Source organism: Hermetia illucens, chromosome 3 (assembly GCF_905115235.1).
Source record: "Hermetia illucens chromosome 3, iHerIll2.2.curated.20191125, whole genome shotgun sequence".
NCBI classification, from domain to species: domain Eukaryota; kingdom Metazoa; phylum Arthropoda; class Insecta; order Diptera; family Stratiomyidae; genus Hermetia; species Hermetia illucens.
Window position 1 is genome coordinate 94,696,596 of NC_051851.1, and position 19,810 is coordinate 94,716,405.

Sequence of the window (19,810 nt, forward strand, 5' to 3'; positions counted from 1 at the left end):
CTAGGATGAACTAGGGAGATTTTCGGGTAAATTTCTAAAATATGGTAACATACTATACATATTATTTAAGCAGATATCGGAAGGTGATGTATTTTGAGGCCTAAATTTCAGGGGATCCTCGATATCGTTGTCGATGCGCGTGCGCACATTCTAGAGGTCAATCATAGTCCATTTTCGAAATTTATGTCCTCTTCAGTCTCCTTTTACAACGAGCAGGGAAGACTGAGTGTAGTCCCAACTCACAGAGCATTCCTGCTATATAAACACATTTTTCCCAGAGGGAAATGTTTCTTATTCCAGTCTCGCAGAATGAAGTTAGGTAGGGTCAGAAGTCAGTTGTGGATGAATTCCTCCGCTCTTGCATCATCTTTGAATCGTTGACGCCTAAAGCTTTTTCAAGCAACCCAAACAAAAAAATCATAGGCCAATAGGTCTACTTTGTAGGGTGGATGATCAAGTGCAGTCCGGTGTATTTCGTTGAATTTCCACACTATGGTAGCTGCAGTATAGGACCTGGCGTTATCTTGCACCGATATGCAGCCTTGACTTTTTCCAACAACGGCATCGATTTTTCGTCTGTCATGGCAAAAGTCAATGGGTAAAATGTCTTGACAGTCGAAAGACCGTCGATGTCGCGGTATTTTGTAATAATCGTTCAGTAGCTTCTTCCCCTCTTTAATCATGTCTCGATGTTTTATTCACGATATTATATTTATTTGTCAAGGAAACTATTTTCGTTTAAGTACAAACGAAAGCCATAAGATAAATATTTTGACCCAGATTCTATGATTTTACCTTTATAGCTTTGAAAGTATCCTGAGATTTTTTCCTAAAGGCATTTCTTCGATTCCAGGTAAGGCGTTAAAGGGTCCAATTTGTACTTATGAGTACTCCGGCGGCGTATCTATGGAGCACAGTCAACTCGTAGCTGTCGTGGCCACAACGGTTGCCCACGAAATGGGACACAATTTTGGAATGGAGCACGATTCCACCGAATGTAAATGTGTGGAAGAGAAATGTATCATGTCAGCATCAAGTACCTCCTTAGTTCCTCGCCATTGGAGTTCATGTAGTATAGATCAATTGAATGTAGCTTTTTCTCATGGTATGAATTACTGCCTACGAAATAAGCCGACAAAACTCTTTGAATCTCCACAATGTGGAAATGGTTTCGTGGAACCCGGTGAACAGTGTGATTGTGGTCTACCAGAATTTTGCGAAAATAGCTGCTGTGATCCAGGTACGTGCATGCTTCATGCAAACGCGTCATGCGCTACGGGCGAATGTTGCGATTTAACAACGTGTCGGCCAAAAAATCCTGGAACAGAGTGTCGATCGGCTGATGAAGAATGCGACTTACCCGAGTATTGCACAGGAGAGTCTGAGTTCTGCCCGCCGGATATTTATAAGCGTGATACTGAAGTTTGTGATAATGGAAATGCATACTGCTATAGAGGCTCATGCAGGTCACGGGCCAATCAATGCAAAATTTTGTGGGGACCATCAGGAGACTCATCTGATCACTGTTACGAAAAGAACGTCGACGGCAACCGGCATGGGAACTGTGGTTACGATCGCTTGAAAAATGAGTATATTCCTTGTGCAGCAGCGGATGTGCACTGTGGAATGTTGCATTGTAAACATCTGAATGAACGCTTGGAATTTGGCATGGAGTCAGTTGCTATATTATCACACAGCTTCATGAGTCATGGAGGAACCATCATACCATGTAGAACTGCTATTGTAGATTTAGGCCTCCAATCACCTGATCCGGGGCTAGCACCGAACGGATCAAAGTGTGGATTGAATAAAATGTGTGTTGATCAAAAATGTGTGGGAATAGAAGCTTTGCATCTTAAAGGAATTGGTCCGAAATGCCCGAATGATTGCAACGGACAAGGAGTGTGTAACAGTGAGGGTCACTGCCATTGTAACGTTGGTTTCGCGCCTCCAGATTGCTCGAATCCCGGACAAGGAGGTTCCATCGATAGTGGGCCGGCAAGCAATCCAAATGGTATGTACAGAAATAAAAATCTTTCCTAACATCAGGTTAAAACTGTTCTTTCTATTCCTCTAGGTCGAATCGGATTTACACGTGCTATGTACATATTTTTCCTAGGCATCGTACCGTGCATAGCTATCATATCATTTCTTACTTACTATTGGAAACAGAACCACCCGTTGCAGTTTCGTAAACCTTCGAATGTGTACGTACAAACAGATAAACTCTTAACCACTAAAGAGAAACCCATCATAAGTGATGTAAAGTTAATTTCTAGCACTAATCAACATGTCCTATTTAATAGCACTGAATTAATCATTAGTCCCAATAGGTTGGTTTAATCATACTTCTGTAACGTGTCGTCATATCATCAACATACTATTTAGTCATTTTTATTTCGAGTAGATTTAAAGCTAGAATTGGTATGTGCATGTTTATTGGTAAGAGTTGTAACGACTAAGCTTAGTGTTGGGTGCAGATGGCAATGAAAACGATCGTGCTGTTGTACGTAATGCTTGTACGTTTGGTTCTAGTCAAAAGAATTGATTTGTGTTTGTACTAAATTTTCATTCTTTTACCCATCAATGTTTGTATTACTGCTGAGTTTGTGATATGTTCTAAAGTTTTTATTATTGTCGATAAACTAATGTGATGGCCATTCAGGAAAGAAAATTAGACAAGTGCATGTATTGAGATACCAGCACATATTCCGTATTTTTTTTATTTTTAGTTTGTTCGTTTTAAATTCTAGCTAATAAGAATTGGATTTTTATACTCTTTGTAAAATATTTGTTTTTGTTTCTTTTGTGCACTTTTGAGGCAAAATGGTGGCAAATTTAATGTTTTTTATGTTCCTGTGAAGGGTATAGTATTAGATAGAGTCATCTTCCTTGGAAATAACATAAGGGCTTAGTTGCAATCCAAAGTTTTACTTTCTAAATTCTGCTCTGTATCCGAAATCATAGATTAAATTGCTCAGATAAGGAAGATCTGAGTTAAAGTTTGTTTTGTTCATTATTTCAAAGGCTGGAAAGTTCTATCGTCTATCTAACTGCGTTGCACTGCTAAAGGGTATATTTTCCGTTTTCCCCAATATTTTTACATCTGGATCCAAAAATGAGGGATTCGAAAATTAGTCGAACTGTTCCCTGAAATTCAAATAAAACTGACACTGACAACAATTATTTTCTGCAACTTAGCGTCCAATTAATATAATCGAAAATAAAGTCAATTTTTTTTCTTTTTCAGTCTTTGCCCCGCTCGGTAGCGGAATTGGTTTTTCAAAACCGGGTTTATCAGTTCTGTCGATCGTTGGTATGACTTGAGTAGAAAAATTTTCAAATCAATATAGGGCCATCGCTATTTCGAACGATCTGTGGATCGTTCCCAATCCTGCTCCTTTCCGCGATGGATGTACCGCCATATCAATCACGAATGTCTTCAAAGTAATCACAGCGACAGAATGAACATGGCTTCAGTACAGAATCGGCCGAATCATAGTTTAATATATTGTGTTTTCTTGTTATTTGATAAAATTGGCCGTACCAGGTGGAATGTTTTGTTGGGAAGCATAATCCACCTGTTCATTTCGTTTATTTCACTGTTGTTGCTTGTGAGAGTTGCGGCTAAGTAAACAGAACTGTCGATTGGCTCCAAGTTGTAATCGTTTATTATTGCGTTTTATGTAATAGACGTCTTTCTTCTGGCTTGTACCATGATTTTTGCTTTCTCTTCGTTTATTTTTAGACCAACTTCCTTCGTCAGTTCATCAAGTTTCACCATGGCCTACTTCGCGCTCTTTCGATCTTTCTAGGATATTGATATCCGCATAAGCGACTGTCTGGGATGAGTTGTACAGTACCGTACCATTTACAACCAAAGGCATCTTTCGGATTATATACTCCAGAGCGATGTAAATAGTGAGACCAGCCCATCACTTTGCTTTAATCCGGAGTCTACGCTGAATCATTTTATTAATTGGTTTCCACTTCGCTTGAGCGCTCTGATGAATCTAGTCAATTTCGCTGGAACTTTTGCTTCAGGCAATATTTTGTATAGTAAGGAGCAATCGATATCGTGTGGTTGTTTAAAATCAACGCAAATTTTGGTGGACATCAACATTATATGTTCAATATTTCTCCAGTGTTGATTTTACTGACAGTACTATTTGATGCGTCGTTGACTATCCACGTTGAAATCCTCCCTGGTGTTCGCAAACCATACTTTTTGAGAAGCCTTCGACCATCTTTTGATTATTTACGATAATTCTTTGTAATATGTACACAACAATGGTATTCCTCTGCAGCTCGTGCGGCAGAGTCTTCCACCTTTTTCGTAGATAAGTGAAATGACACTCTGCGCTAATCTCCCGTCTGGCATTCTGTGCATATCCGCCCCTTTGTTGTTTCTCAGCGTTTTAAGTACATCCTTGATTTTCCCACTGTGGCTGATGAAGCAAATACTCCTATTCTGCTCATGTCTTCAATGAGGTTCCGGTTCCGTTGCGTTCCTGCAAAATCTATTTCTGAGCTGGAATGCTGCTTTCATTCCCTTCGTCAAGTTGTAAGCGGATCTTAAATGATGTCTCTTATAGTTATCGTTGTTAATTTATTGCTAACGATTCTTCTTTCTACAGAGCTTTTCAATTCTACTCCTGATATTATTTTTATGCAGCGTTTTTTCAATTGATGGCCTACTGGCACTCTTCGTAAAGCCGTTGATTTGCGGCGGCCTATGTGTTTAATGGTTTTTTTTTTGTTTGTAGCCGATTTGGTTGTGTCTTTGAACTGAGTCCACATCACGTCGATATTATCGGTTCATCATCTGCAGCAATTGTTTTTCTTATACTCCGACATATTTCCGTGCTATTTCTTCGTTATGGAGCCTTTCAATCTTTCCAAATCTTATAGTTGGTGAGGCTGTGCTAACCAGTATCGATATCTTGTTCTGACGAAATATTGGTGACTGTCTTGATTTGCTCGCATTCAATGGAGTCAGATGTCAAAAATTTCGTTTTCTTCAGATTTTTGCTTTGTGGCGAAATATACTATGCGAGTCTAAGACACCTCCTTAATGAACACGGATAAAGACGAGATTTACCTGCTATGCTGTATATTGCATGCCAGCTGATTGTGTGTAGTGTCTTGTCATACGCCTTTAATAGATACATCAAAGCAATTTCAAGAAGCCGATGTTGCTCACGATATTTCTCCATAAACAACCGCGTAGCATGCGACAGTATTTGCATAATTCTTAACAAACCCATTTTAGTTCATGGTAATTTCAATAACTTTGTGAATTCGTTTGTCAAAAATGCGCTACAAATTCTTCATGGTATGGATAATAACCAAATCGGACGACAATATTAAAAAGGTGGTATTGCCCATCAGTAACTCAAAGAACTTATTGGAGCAGTGTGTTGAATTCTAGCTCTTCGATCTCCAGAGCTGAACTGCTGTTGTTTTTCCCGGTTGGAATCGCTTGATTCCCTCTTCGACTTCGATGAAGTTGCTCCAAAACCCGACAGCGCTTGCGGAAGTAGTTGATTCTGTTGATATCTGCTCGAAGTACTATCGCCGTCTATTCATTGTTGCCCGTCAGTTAGTAAATACATTAACGCCTTATCCTTAACACATAGAAGTATTTGACACGCAGGACAGGAATCAGTTGCTGACTGGTCTTTGGCCTTTTTTTTATTATTTATCATCTTTCGCTTCGTGTCTAGCCTATTGCAGCCTTTTGAATTTAATGAAAGTAGAAACTTGCAGATTATAAAAGATCATAAAACATTTTTGTTCCGGATCCTCCATAACGATTCTTTCCTCATGAGTGCAAGAATTGTTCTGAGGACTCTTTTTTAGTTTTTCTGATGCCTGAGTGAGAGTCAATGTTTCGTTACCATCCAGCGCGTCTTATTGTTATCTTGTAGAATGTTAGTTTTGTTTCATTGTACGCATTTTTGTTCCTTATTATGAAAAGTGCTGTATAATACATCCTATTTGCAAGTAAGGTACCTCTTTTGATTTCGTTCATTTCGCTGCGTTCAGACAGATGTACAACGTTGGCTACGTTTTCTAAATTGAGGTTCGCTACTGTCATATTTTATCTGATTGACTCTATCATGTTTAGGTGATATTTTTTTTTTGTTTCCGTTGTTACGTAGACCGGATAAGACAGTATTTAATTTGCTGAATCACCCAAATCGTATAAAATTGGGGTTAGGCCGTCGCCTTGACTGCCACCAGTATCCATCTATCACCTCCTCTGCAACAATTGTGATGCCAGCTTTGACCATTTGTCACATATTTTCGATGGGCATGTTTGTTTTATCATATTATCTTCTTTCATATCATCTTCCTTTCAGTTTTGCAATCTCCCGGTATGCTTTTTATATAAGAACTTGAATTTGATCATCCAGTGACTAGTGTCACAATCGGTACAAGCAACTTTCCAGCATATTTCATTTCTAATTACCAATGTCTGTGTTCGGATAGCTGCGTGGTTAGAGCACAAGGCGGTCGTACCGAAGGTCGCGGTTCGAATCTCACTGGTGGCAGTGAGATTTGCATCATAATTTGACGTCGGATACCAGTCGACTCAGCTGTGAATGAGTAGCTGAATTAAATCAGGGTAATAATCTCGGGCGAGCGAAATGCTGACTACATTGCCTCCTATAGGGTACTATAATCCTGTTGTACCGTTACGGTCTTGAATGAAGTGCTCTAACACACTTCAAGGCCCTGATCCGATTAGATTGTTGCGCCAACGATTATTATTATTATTAATTACCGATATCAGCCACGCCATGTAGCGTATTTTCTAATCCAGGATCCATATATTCGCGATTCTAAAGTAGTCGGATAAACTTACATATGTGCTTGAAATAACTGGAAAGTTGACTGGAAGTTGACCTACACCAACGATGGAATAAACCATCTACGAAAATTGCGAAACAGTAGTTTAGTTGTTATCTTCCTGCTTTGAAGTTTCCTTGATCCAAAAATTAGCAATCTTTCCTCTGCATGGGGCAATATTGAACTTCGTTAAGCAGGTTAACAACTTGGTCAAAATATGAACCATTTATTCAGGCGTAAATATATGTATTAGTTGTATAGTTGCTGCTGCGTTATTGACTTGAAGGATTGAAAATCTCTTGGGATGGATAATTAGCTAACCAAAGTTTTTTTTTTCATCCAAATAACTTTCTTGGTTCCCTCATTCACTGTTACAATTTGGCCTCTATCGTCGATGCGGTGGCCATGCCTATCTCTGACTCAGCTATAAGATAGCCTTAACGTTAATGATGACGGTGATTGAAGTTAATCGTCCAATTTTCGTGCACTCCCAATATTTGTGCCAATTGGATTGCGAAGTTGTCAGTGTCAACAAAATATCCAAAAATTCTTTTGATTCGTACAACATTCCCTATTTTTGGGGCGCTGGTAGCGATATCGACACTGTAGGCCAAGACCGGTGTCGTTCCAACCATCAAGTGCATTAGCGACTACCCACTCATAGAAAAATCTGCTTGTGTGTTCCTTCTATGACTCCTTGTAAAATTTCTGAGCCTAAAAATTGAATGGTGTTTTCAACATCTTCTTTGCGAAAGTCCTTTGATTTACCCTTTTCTCAGCACGCTAAAAAATTTGCTAGTGCTTCGGCATTGGTCCTTGTTATCAGCCCAGCCTATCGTCCACATAAATTATCACTGAGAATTCGCCTTTTTCTTCTCGTATGCACAAGCAAAGAGCCACTTCGTTGACCTTAAATCCCTGGTTTGCCCTTGTTGCTGCTTCCATGGGCACTGCTGTTACTCCACATCAGTGTTGGGCATATTGGTATTCATAAATACGAATATCAATAAATTCGTACGATGATTTTCTATGAATACGAAATTATGAAAGAATTATTATAAGAAATGAATATTTTGGTATTTACGCAAGTAAGTACGAATACGTCTGTATTCTCACGTTCGAAAATGAATACAACCGTATTCGTATTTACGAGTACGAATATCAATTCTATTGGGTGAATGCCTGTATTTTCAGGAGCGAATTCGATTTTTTTTTGTATGGAAATGGTAATATTCGACTGATAAGTAAATATTAACGGCTTAATGATCTGTTATACGTATGCACATCTACCATACTTGATATCCAATCCAAGAATGGAAAGGCGTTGCAGGTGTAGATAACAAAGTATGTAATATAAAATCGAAAGATATTTTCAAACCTGAAGAATTGCAAAGCAAAGACATTATTCTTCTTCTAGGGTCTAGACATCAGACAGGCAGATGTCTATGTGTATTTCGTAAGTGACAATTATTTATATGCACATACTGCGTGAGTAAATTGCCCAACCACCTGTTTCCTTCAGACACAGACATCTGTCTGCCGGTTGTCTAATACAAATTGTCTGATATCTGAGACAACCTCATACATTTGTCTGCTACAGAAGCAGACATTCATCTGCGGGCTTAAACATTTGTCTGATATAGAAACAGACTATCTGAAACGGGCGTTTATCTGAAACAGACATTTGTCTGTCTGATGGGTGAAACACGCACAGACATTTACCTCAAAAACACACAGAGGAAGAAGAATATGTCATTGCTTTTAAGTGCTTTCTCGTCACAAAACAATTCTTCAGGTTTGAAAATATCTTTCGTGTTTATGTGTACATACTTTGTTGTCTGCACCAATCAAACGTCTTTGAGCGACTTTCTCACGAATATGTTCGTATTCATAGAAAATCATCGTACGAATTTATTCGTATTCGTATTTCCTTTTATTCTCTTTTATGTTTCCTATCGAAGGAATGGAACATAGTAAGTCGACTTGATATTAGCCCTTCTTGATGCTTCAACCTTTGATTGGAAAGTTGCAGATTTGAATCGTTCTTGATACCGAGCGATGAGCCCTGAAAAGCGTTCTACCTTCCGAATGGATTCCATTTTATATTACTTTTTAATCGACTTCATACCAGCACTCAATGCCGATGAATATAATTCCAATTGTCCTGCTCTAGCCCTGCGAAGCCAGAAGAGAAAGTGGTTATGAAATATCTCCCTTTCCCATATCGATGGATGGTCTTGTTTTCCACAGGCTCACTTTTTCTCACAGGCTTGTCTGAACGCAGTCGCATCTGCCTGCAAATCATGAACAAGTTTGACGTCCATTTACAATTCAATTTTTGCAGTGCATTGCCGAATGTTCTTGATCCCGCGGTAATTATGTGTCGTCCTTTCTGTTCTTAGTTACGAGCACCTTCTGATTTGACTTCTTGCTCTCTACTCTCTCGGCTCTATCGAATGCCTGATCTGGGTGCAATCTCAAGGCTTTCAAATCCCCATCCAGCGTATCAAGCCACCGTTGCTTAGGTCTACCTTTTGATCGTTTTCCATCGACTTCGATGTTCAGACCAATCTTGGCAAGTGAATTCTCGTTTGCACGAATTGCGTGACCATACCATCGAAGACGCCTCTCTCGCAACTTTTTCACGATCGGTGCAACCCCATAACGATCGCGGATATCCTCATTTCGGATGTGATCTAAACGTGTGACGCCACTAGTCCAACGTAGCATCTTCGTCTCCATTACCGCAAGACGCCGTTCATTGTCTTTTATGGTCGGCCAACACTCAGAACCATAGAGAGCGACTGGACGTACGACATTGCGGTAAATTTTTTTGAGACGTTCGTTGATACGTCGATCACAAAGGACACCAGTTGTGGAACGCCACTTCATCCAGGTTGCGTTAATGCGTGAAGCAATTTCATAACACAGTTCTCCATTGGCTGATAGCGTTGACCCGAGGTATTTAAATCGCTCAGTTCTGGGCAGATCACTGCCGCTGACAGTGATTGTGCCTGTTTCATGGGGATCGGTCGTCTAAAATTCAGTTTTGTTTAAACTCAATCTGAGACCGTGTTGCACGAGGCGATCATTCCATTTTTGAACAAGTTGCTCGAGATCATTTTTGCTATCAGATGCTAGGAAAACATCATCTGCATAAAGCAGTGTGTAGGGCGCTGGTTAATATGCTCTATTTTTCAATTACCAATCCCGATCAAATTTAGAAGTACCTCAGTTTTACCCAACGTGTCTCCAATTCGTATCAATTTAATAATCTTCTAAGTTTGTTTTGTTCCAAGCATAATCTTACTTAGATCAAACAATTCATCAAACGAATAAATCAAACATTTTTGAATGACTTTCTAACGACTCGTTTGTTAGTTTTTCCTTTCCTCATGTGTTTCTTATTCTTAGGCTTTGGTCCTTGCATTATTTTTGTTTTCATTTTTCCGGTCTTTGTTTTCTATATGCAAACGATCTGTACCTTTCTATGTTTCCAATCCACTTTATAAACGAATACAGAACGAAAAAGTGGGCTGACGGTTTCGTCCAGGGCAGAGGCTACTCAGACGCTGCCTCACCTCTGCCCCGGGAGCAGCGTGACCGAAAGTAACGACAAATGGTAATCGCTCCATTTAAATATAATCGCAAACACGTAATGGGTACGAATTATATTCAAGTAACATCCGTGATAAGTTCAGACCTAAGCCAGGCCGAAGTGATTTTTTTGTTGAAGGGAGAGTTATGGATACTTCCCGCGTCCGGAATGCACGATATCATCTGCCTCATTGAAAGTGGCTTAACAGTACCGGTCCACAGTCCAGCTTTTCTGATAGAAGAATTTCTTGGTACACTGGCAGATGTTCTCTACACTAGCTTTTCATCCTCTATGGAAACTTAAATTTTCCCTCAATTGAATATCCAACCTCTTCTTGCCTATTTGTCCTTCTCAAACATATCATTCCCTCGTTTCTAGGGATCAGTGTTCACTTCCTCGTTCACCTACAATTTAACGTCCAAGGAGCCACTCGATCGCAACTAACTTGCTGAATTTTACCAACTTTGTCTCTAAATCTTTGAATGAAAGAAAAGGCGTGCACACAGTTTACACCGACTTCTCCAAAGCTCAAAAATTTTCAATGATTTTCTTATCTAAGTGGTAGATTAAGTAGGATCCCCATCAACAAATGCATATCAATTGAAACGAAAAGATTGTTTTCTTGATTAGAGACAATCCTTTTGTATTCATTTGCAAATATCGATATTTTGGCTTAGAGTTCAACGCTACAAACTGCATATCAACTCCTTTTTCCCTCATTTGGAATTCCCCAGGGTTCCACAAATGATCCATTTTGATTCTTTTTCTCATTAATGATCTCTTCCTTATTTACTTGTCCCGGTATTCGCTATGCAGACGATTTGAAATTATTTTATATTGTTGATTTGCCCATAGAAACTAGCCGCCCATTATTGAGGTTGTCATGCAATTGAATCTGTTTAGAGCAAGTTTATTTGCTCTGTGCTTTCACAAAAGAAAGTTCAATATTTAACATGTCTCTGGCTGATACAGGTGTCCTTTGCAAACTATGTTTGTTTAGTATTTTTTCTCGCCTTGAGTTTCAGATGATTTTCAAGGACCTATGTTACAGTCACCCTAATGGTATGTTGCTGTGCATCACTTGTTATTATTCTTAACGCCTTAATAAAATAAGGGTAGAGGGCACAACTTCAATAATTTTATTAATTGTTGATATAAATGTTATTTTTATTTTAACTTTAAATTAATAACACTTTCATTCACGAAGTTCTTTAACGAAATGGAACGATTTTTGTCAAGGAACGTCTCTTTACTGACTCTTGTTTCCAACTAATTGCGACGTGCCTTCATCGCTTTCCCATTATTTCCTATATTAAAATTGCTTTTAAATCTACCATCCAAGTCGAAATTGTTCTACTTTGCAACGCTACAGCCCGTTTCGAGCGTTGGATTTGCAAATGTATTGCTTCCAAGCCTTTCGGCTCAATGGCCCCACCCACCAATTCTTTATACCTAAAATTAAGCACTGTAGACGCGGGTTGAGTCCCTCCGTGATTTTTTCAGTTTCCCAGCTGGTCTGGAGCCATTGATTTGCCTTTTGAATATCCTTTTGAGCATTCTCGAGTTGCCCATTCATTGACTAGCTCAGTGAATCTTTCGCAATTTTATCACCTTAGTTCATATATAACATAATGCTCCAAGGATTTTTCTTAACACCTTCCTTCCAAAGGCGTTTAGAAATTTTCAGAAGCCTGAGTTAAAGTCAAAGTTTCGTATTTGCAAGTTGTATTCTCCTTTTTATTACATGGGTTCAACCAAATATGTTAAGTTATTGACGGTCTTCGATTCGTATTCACCAATTGTGATATTTTGTCTAATTGGCCAATGTTTTCTAGTTGCTTCTTAATTAATTGAACGTAGTCTTATCTTCTTCGCTGTATCAAAGGTGTCTTTGGCACTGACGAGAAAACACGATAAGATATTGATATTGTCGGCGTATGATTGCGTGTTTAAGGCCCAAATTAAAGGGCGTTGGGCCAGTCCATCAATAGATCTGTCAGGTGGTTTAGAATTGGCGCGAAGCTGAGCCCGTCATGATTGCGTCTATGAGAGGAATTAGTTTTGCTGAGATGACAAAGTTGAGACTATTTTGCAACCAATACAACTCTTCTCGACCACTTGTTTCACGATGAAGAGTTCGTCTATTGTTGAAAGCCCATCTTTGAAGATATCCTGCTACGCGCTGCTGCAACTTTCTCCGCGTAGGGTTTGAGCGCGTTTCCCAGGATTTTAGTGAATATTTTGTAAGTCGAACAAAGCAGTGAGATGTCCCTCTGGTTGAGGAGATCTGCAAAGTATGATGCTCAATATTAGTTCACCTTTTCCTTTCCGCTGATGATGCTACCGCCATCATGTCTACACACACTTATTTCTGGTTGTAACCGAATCTTTATTCTTTTCTCTTACTTTTATCCACATATCATTGACGGGTTTATTTCTCATGTCAAGTCGAAAGTGGTTCACTTTGATATCTATCAAAGTTGAGTCTCTTAATGAGACTGGCTTTACTTTCATACAGTGTTGCCATGCGACATCAGAGTCGCAATTTGCTCCTTGACATGTACAAACATAGAATATATTAAAAACCCAACTTTTCTAAGTAAGCACATGGTCGATTTGGTTTAAGTTCGGCCATCTGGAGATGCTTCTTTCATATATGCGCTAATGTGAGAAGCAAATAGAGCTCACTATCATATCCTTACTGTTATTATTGGCCTCGTTCTCTGTATGTCCCTTGGTGCGGATTCTTTCCAATTCGGGCGTTAAAATCCTCAACCATGATGATAGCTGAGTGGTTAGAGCATAATGCTGTCGTACGGAAGGTCATGGTTCAAATCTCTCATTCCAATTTTTGTCTTTCGCGTAAATTTCTCGCTTTTAAAGATTGTGTGTCATTTGATGTTCATAACTTCGCTGCTTGGAAATTTTATTTTGTGGATTGCGAGAGGGGTCATCCCTCACATATTTGTGTCTCGTACTCGCTATGAGCGTCGTTAGCGCTTTCCGCCAGACACCACGGGAAGGTGGCGTTTCCACTTTGCCTGCTTCCAGATTTCTTTTTGGGTGATCTGTTAAATATCCTTTTTTTACTTGGATGACACCTTCGCAAGAATTTTTGCTACTATTAAGCAATATTCGGAGTATACTTAGTTTTTTTTTATCCCCGACCAATTAGAAGATTCAAACAACGCCGAATATTTATAACCCCTCCTACATTTATAAGAATTGGATCGAGAGTAGCTGTAACGGCACATAAAAGTAATTCTCACTTGTTACATAAATCTTCTCAACCTTGTTTCAAAAAATTCAATTTTTCAAATGATTTTTTATTAGCATACATTTTATCCTTGTCGTTCTTTCCTTGAATTTCAAATACACCATCTACCTAAGTCGTGAAATAAAGGTTGTCTTAATTATTTCAACAGTGCCATGATTTGGTGATAATGTGGGATGTATCACAATCTCCGCGAGTAAATTTTGGGTAGTCAAGTTTTTAAAAGTTGTCTAACCAGTTTTCAATTTTTTCATCTGTTACCCGTTAATCGAGCACGAATTCAGCCTACATTATAAGTCATTACTATTATTTAAATGTAACAATTTGAATGTTCAATGTTTTTCTCTATTGTGAATTTTTTTTTGGTAAACCCCCAACACACTTGCATTACATTTTGTTGAGAAAACGAACGTTAAATGCCATGGAATGTCTAGCACTCATATTGACTTGGGGCTTTATTATGTTATTAATATTTTTAAAACTTCTTCATCTTTGTAGTTTTCTTCTTACATTAATAGTTTAACATACCTAATTTTCCTGTATCGGTTGTTGCTGCTTGCGTAAGCATTGAATTTCTGTTTGTTTATAGCGGGAATATCGATTGACTAAAAGCAACTAAATATTTTTCGCTATCTTTTCACATTCCAGTACTAAGGTTACTTTGAAGACAAGCCCTACATCGCAAAGAATGCCGCCATCTAATCCAAGTACGGATGATATGAACTCAGCACTACTTAAATCACCGACTGACGACAATGCTTTCTTGCATAATTCCATGTTCGGTAAATTCAAAGGGTTCACTCTCAAACCGTTACCAAACTCGACAAATATTTCAAACAACACTGGTGCGAAAGTAGCTCTGGTGCATCCAGTGGCAAAACCACCGGATCCCTCGAAACAAGCCGGTTCTGTGCCTTTCCGCGCCGCACCACCTGTACCAAAGCGGCCGCCTTCAAGTGTGGAAAGAAATGATAATGAAAATACTGATCCCAATGTGAATTCGATGAAAGCACCAGCCCTTCCGCCGCCAAATGCAGGTTTTAACACTGCTCGTCCATTAATTTCAGACCCCGTTCTGAAGGCGTCCACATGCACTGCAAAAGAGTTGGAATCTGTGAAGCAAATTCCTAACAATGACAATACGTCCCAAATGATAATTCCGAAGCCTCCGCCACAGGTAAAATTCCAATCAGATTCTAATACGGCACCAAATAAAGATTCAAAAGAAGGAACCATTAAGCGAATAGCATCGTTTTTGAAAAACGACAAAAAATCCAATTCCTCGGTAAACGCCAAGCAATCCTTCAAAGCAAAACCAATGATAAATCGAGAAAAATTGAAAGATATAAAAATATCCTCTCCAATTCCGATAGTAGACAACGAGTTGCAGGTGCCAGAGCCTGATCAAACTAATCTTGTTCAACGAACGCAAAGTATGCGGGATCCATCCTCTTTCGATCGAAAGTCAAACGTACAAACGTTTGGATCCATGCGTCAGCCGGGCACTGTTAGGCCAAAAAGTGTAGTGGGACTGCGACCTAAAAGTCCGCCGCCTCGGCCGCCTGTGCCGACTACATTGAAGCCATCGGGAACTGTTAAAACCGATTTAACGGGAACAAATGCGAACTTTGTAAAAAAAGCAATCGCTGAAATAAATGATACGTCGTCCAGTGAATCAGACAATATTTATGCAGATATAGACGAAGTGATAAATAACAAGGAGGCACTTGCCTCCAATCCCAATGCGGGAAGTAATGATAGTATGGGACTACTTAATGAAATCGTTAGTGAAATTGAGAAGAAAAATGGCCCAACTCTTTATTCGAATGCAAATGTGCAAACAACAAGACCGGCGGGAGGTATATTACCAGAGACGGGTTCTTCAAATAACAATTCAGCAAATAATGTTATCCAAATAAATGAGAACGTAAGAACGCCAGTAGCTCGCGTTGCTCCGAACATACCTGATTCTGTCGGGAAGTTGAAGCCCAATTCATTCAGTAGTTTTAAGGCTGAGCGGCCGCTGAACACACCCAGCAGTGGAAACGTTCCAAAATCAAAAGAACCCTCCACAACCAGTGCAAAGTCGAAGCCTGAGTTGAGTTTATCAGTCACTAATAAACCTACATCAACTCACGGATCGCAACCAAACAGCAAACCCTCCACTAACACACAGTTAACAAAGTCCACACGAAAATCGACTTCGTCCACTTCAAAGCCCCCGCAAAAACCGGAGTCGACCTCAACAGCATCCGTTCCTGGCGGCAAGAAAAATTTAGTTTCACAACGCGCAGAGTTGTGGGAGAATAATGCGAAACCTAAATTAGGAAATAAAATTAGTAGTAGTAATAGTAGTAATAATAATAAAGTGTCTAGTGCCGGTAGGTCGTCACCTGCGGCTTCAGACTCCACTAGTGGTGCGAGTACTAAACCTGCCACAATCAGCAAGAGGGTGAAAAGCTTCACGCCGTCATCGACATCAGCGTCAGGGCCGGCAAAAACAAATACCTCCGTGAACAAACGAAAACTAAGTGATTTGCATTCGTCTGCCGATAGGCAGCCGAATGTTTCCTCATCCGTGGTTAATAGGTTCGAAACGAAGAACAATAAGTTAGACAATGCAACAACAAATGTTCGCTTCGCAACAAGTAATAGTAATTCCTCGTCCAGTTCTAAACCAAATAATACCGCTTCTGCGTAATGTCCTTTAGTTAAACGAATTCTTAAAAGACTCTTGACTATGTTTTATTGTTAAATTGTATATATTCATATATATAGAATAAATGTAAATTTAACACCTATATTTATACATATATCATACACGCGCGAATAAATGATTTTCCAAAACTAGCACAATTTTATGAGATTATTTCGAAATGCTTAAACCTTTTGTTTTTGTATGATTTTTTTAATAAATTTGGATATTCTTACGTTTAATTGTTTAAATCAATTGCAAAGAACTATGGGCTCGCAAAAACCGTTATGGTCGCTCACGGCCACCGTAAAGCCCATGTAAACATTAAAAGTTATATAATTTTTTTATTTGAATAACCCGAAACAACCTTTGTCAGGCACGTCCACTTGGACTCAACCGGCAACAAGAGAGGATCGAGCCAACTCCAAGTCGGATACTATTCGTAGTATGCTTTGCACTCATGAAAGCAGAGCTATCAAAGAAACCCGAAAAATAGCAAATCTTTACTGTTCACGGTTTACCGACATGCAGACGATTCAAACAAAAGTAGCAATTACGCTAGTCATCTCAAAAATAAACTACGCGAACTGATTCGCTATATACACTGCCGCGAATGCTTTCAGCTTCACCCATCTTTTGATAATTTCTCGAAAGCCAGTGAACCATATTCAATGGAATTTTGAAGTTCATCAAAATATCGAATGAGAACTCAAAACCTGCAAAAAAATCCATCTTCCTTATAGTCAACAGAAATTTATTTATAACCGTATGGGTATTTTGGCAGCCATTTGCTGCCTTCTTGAGCGGAATGAACCAAGACAATTCTTAATTTAATTAAAAAATTAAATTTAAATTAAATTTAATTTTTCCTTCCTCTTCAACCTCTGTCCCGTTCAGAAGCAAGGTCAACTCGTGTTGATCAGTTGCTCCTTTTTTTCTCAAGCCACCATTGTTTCGGCCGGCCGGCCGATTGTTTCCCATCGACTTCAATATTTAGACCAATCTTGGCGAGTGGATTCCCGCTAGCGGGCATTACAGAATCATACCGTCGGAGATGTCTCCCGCAACTTTTTCACGATTGGTACAGCCCCATATCAATTGCGGATATCCTCATTTCGGATGTGGCGTGTTGCGCCAATGTTTCAACACAACATCTTCGTCCCCATTACCGCGAGGCGCCGTTCATTGTCTCTTATATTTGGCCAACACTAAGAACCATAGAGGCCTGCAGGGCGTACGACACTGCGGTAAATTTTCGATTTGAGATGTTCATTGATACGATTGCGCAACACAACTTCACCCAGTTTGCGCTAATGGGTGAAGCAATTTCATAACACATTTCAACATTGGCTGGCCCGAGATATTTAAATAGCTCAATTCTTGGCGAGTTACTGCCATTGATACTGATAGTGCGTATTTCATTAAGATCGCTCGTCAAAAGTTCTATTTCACTCAGATTCAATCTGACACCGTGTTGCATGAAGCGATAATCCCATTTTTGAACAAATCACTCTAGATCAGCCTAAGAAAACATCTGGATAAAGCTAGATGCGCGTGTGACGATGTCCATAACAATTAAAAACATCTAATAGACTCTCCGCGTTAGAAAATAACTATATGTTTTTTTACGCCGAAATAGTAGTTTTACCTGCCCAATTACCATATCCGTTGAAAAAAAAAAACAATTTGGAACGCTCATTTATTGATTATAATGATTTAAATTTTGAATTCTCACAAGGCGGAACAGAAAACGTGCTGAATGGCTCACACTTTAAGTGACGTTTCGGGGCGAGCAATTTGAATCTTATCTACGCGTACGTTACTTTCTACTTTTAAGTAATCAGTTCTTAACATAAAAGTGGGAAACTGTTGTTAATATACCCTATGTTTCAGCAATAATGATAGCAAGCTATATAGCAAATTTGGCAAGTACAACGTCCCCGAAAAGAAAGGTGTTGTTTCATCATCATTAACGGTGCAACAACCAGTATCCGATCTAGAACTGCCTAACTACCATAGATACTGCCCTTATAGACTTTCCCTGCTGGATCACCCTCATCCATACAGATTAGGTGACCCACCCACCGTAACCTGTTGAGCCGGATTTTATCCACAACCGGACGGTCATGGTATCGCTCATAGATTTCGTCATTGTGTAGGCTACGGAATCGTCCATCCTCATGTAGGGGGCCAAAAATTGTTCAGAGGATTCTTCTCCCGAATACGGTCAAGTTTTCTTGATAAAAACCCATCCAATAAGATGTTTATCGCATGTTAATTATACTAAGTAGAATAATAGTCTTGTAATGTTGATGATTTGAGTTGAGGATTTGACGATGAATGTAAGCTAGCAACGGAACGGAAGAATGCCGCATACCGAGTAATGTTGCATTCTCAAAGAACGCGGGCACGCGCAGAGACTTATCACGAACTCCGTCGAGCGGAGAAGCGACTTCACAGACGGAAAAAGGAAGCCTGGGAGAACCAACAAGTCTGTGAACTAGAAAAGTACAGGGAGCAACCGCACCAGGCGCGGAAGTTTTACCAACAAGTCAGCAGGATGAAGCCTTATACACCTAGATGCTCATCCTGCCGAGACAAAGAGGGAAATCTGATTTCCGACAGAATGGGCATATTAGAGCGATGGGTCGAGTACTTTGATGAGCTACTGAACAACCAGAACATCGGCGAGTTGGAGGTCCCGCCAACTGAAGACGACGGACAAATACTGCCACCACCAAGTTTAGGAGAAACAGTCCGTGCAATCCATAGGCTAAAAAATCATAAGTCGCCAGGAGCCGATGGAATTACAGCCGAATTGGTTAAATATGGAGGCGACCAGTTACACCAAGTGGTTCATCAACTTGTGCTCAAGGTATGGGACAGCGAATCAATGCCTGACGATTGGCAACGAGGCATAATCTGTCTCATACATAAAAAGGGAGATATCACACAGTGCAGCAATTATAGAGGTATCACGTTGCTGAGTACCATCTATAAGATATTCTCCGCTATCTTGCTAGGCCGGATAGCCCCATACGCCCAGAACATCATTGGCCCATACCAAAGAGGCTTCACTCCAGGCAAATCAGCAACAGATCAGATTTTCTCTCTGCGGCAGGCGATGGAAAAACTGTTGGAATATGGACAACAGTTGCACCACCTGTTCATCGACTTTAAAGCCGCCTATGATAGCATAGCCAGGGTAAAACTGTACACGGCCATGAGGGAATTCGGTATCCCGACGAAATTAATAAGACTGACTAGGCTGACCCTGACCAATGTGCGAGGCCAGATAAAAGCAGCAGGATCACTCTCAAGACCATTCGACATCAACAACGGTCTACGACAAGGGGATGCGCTATCATGCGTCCTCTTTAACCTGGCC

At 39.8% G+C, this 19,810-nt stretch overlaps 1 protein-coding gene across 1 annotated transcript in view; it reads left to right on the forward strand.

Annotated features, from left to right (window-relative positions):
* LOC119653102 (disintegrin and metalloproteinase domain-containing protein 9) overlaps positions 1 to 16,657 on the forward strand; it is a 93,971-nt gene extending 77,314 nt beyond the window's left edge. Inside the window, exons 8-10 of the mRNA XM_038057617.1 lie at positions 854 to 2,014; positions 2,078 to 2,207; positions 14,376 to 16,657. Of these exons, the coding sequence (XP_037913545.1) occupies positions 854 to 2,014; positions 2,078 to 2,207; positions 14,376 to 16,428 (3,344 nt within the window). The 3' untranslated portion in view covers positions 16,429 to 16,657. The remainder of the gene's footprint in view (positions 1 to 853; positions 2,015 to 2,077; positions 2,208 to 14,375) is intronic.
* Positions 16,658 to 19,810: the final 3,153 nt, after the last annotated feature.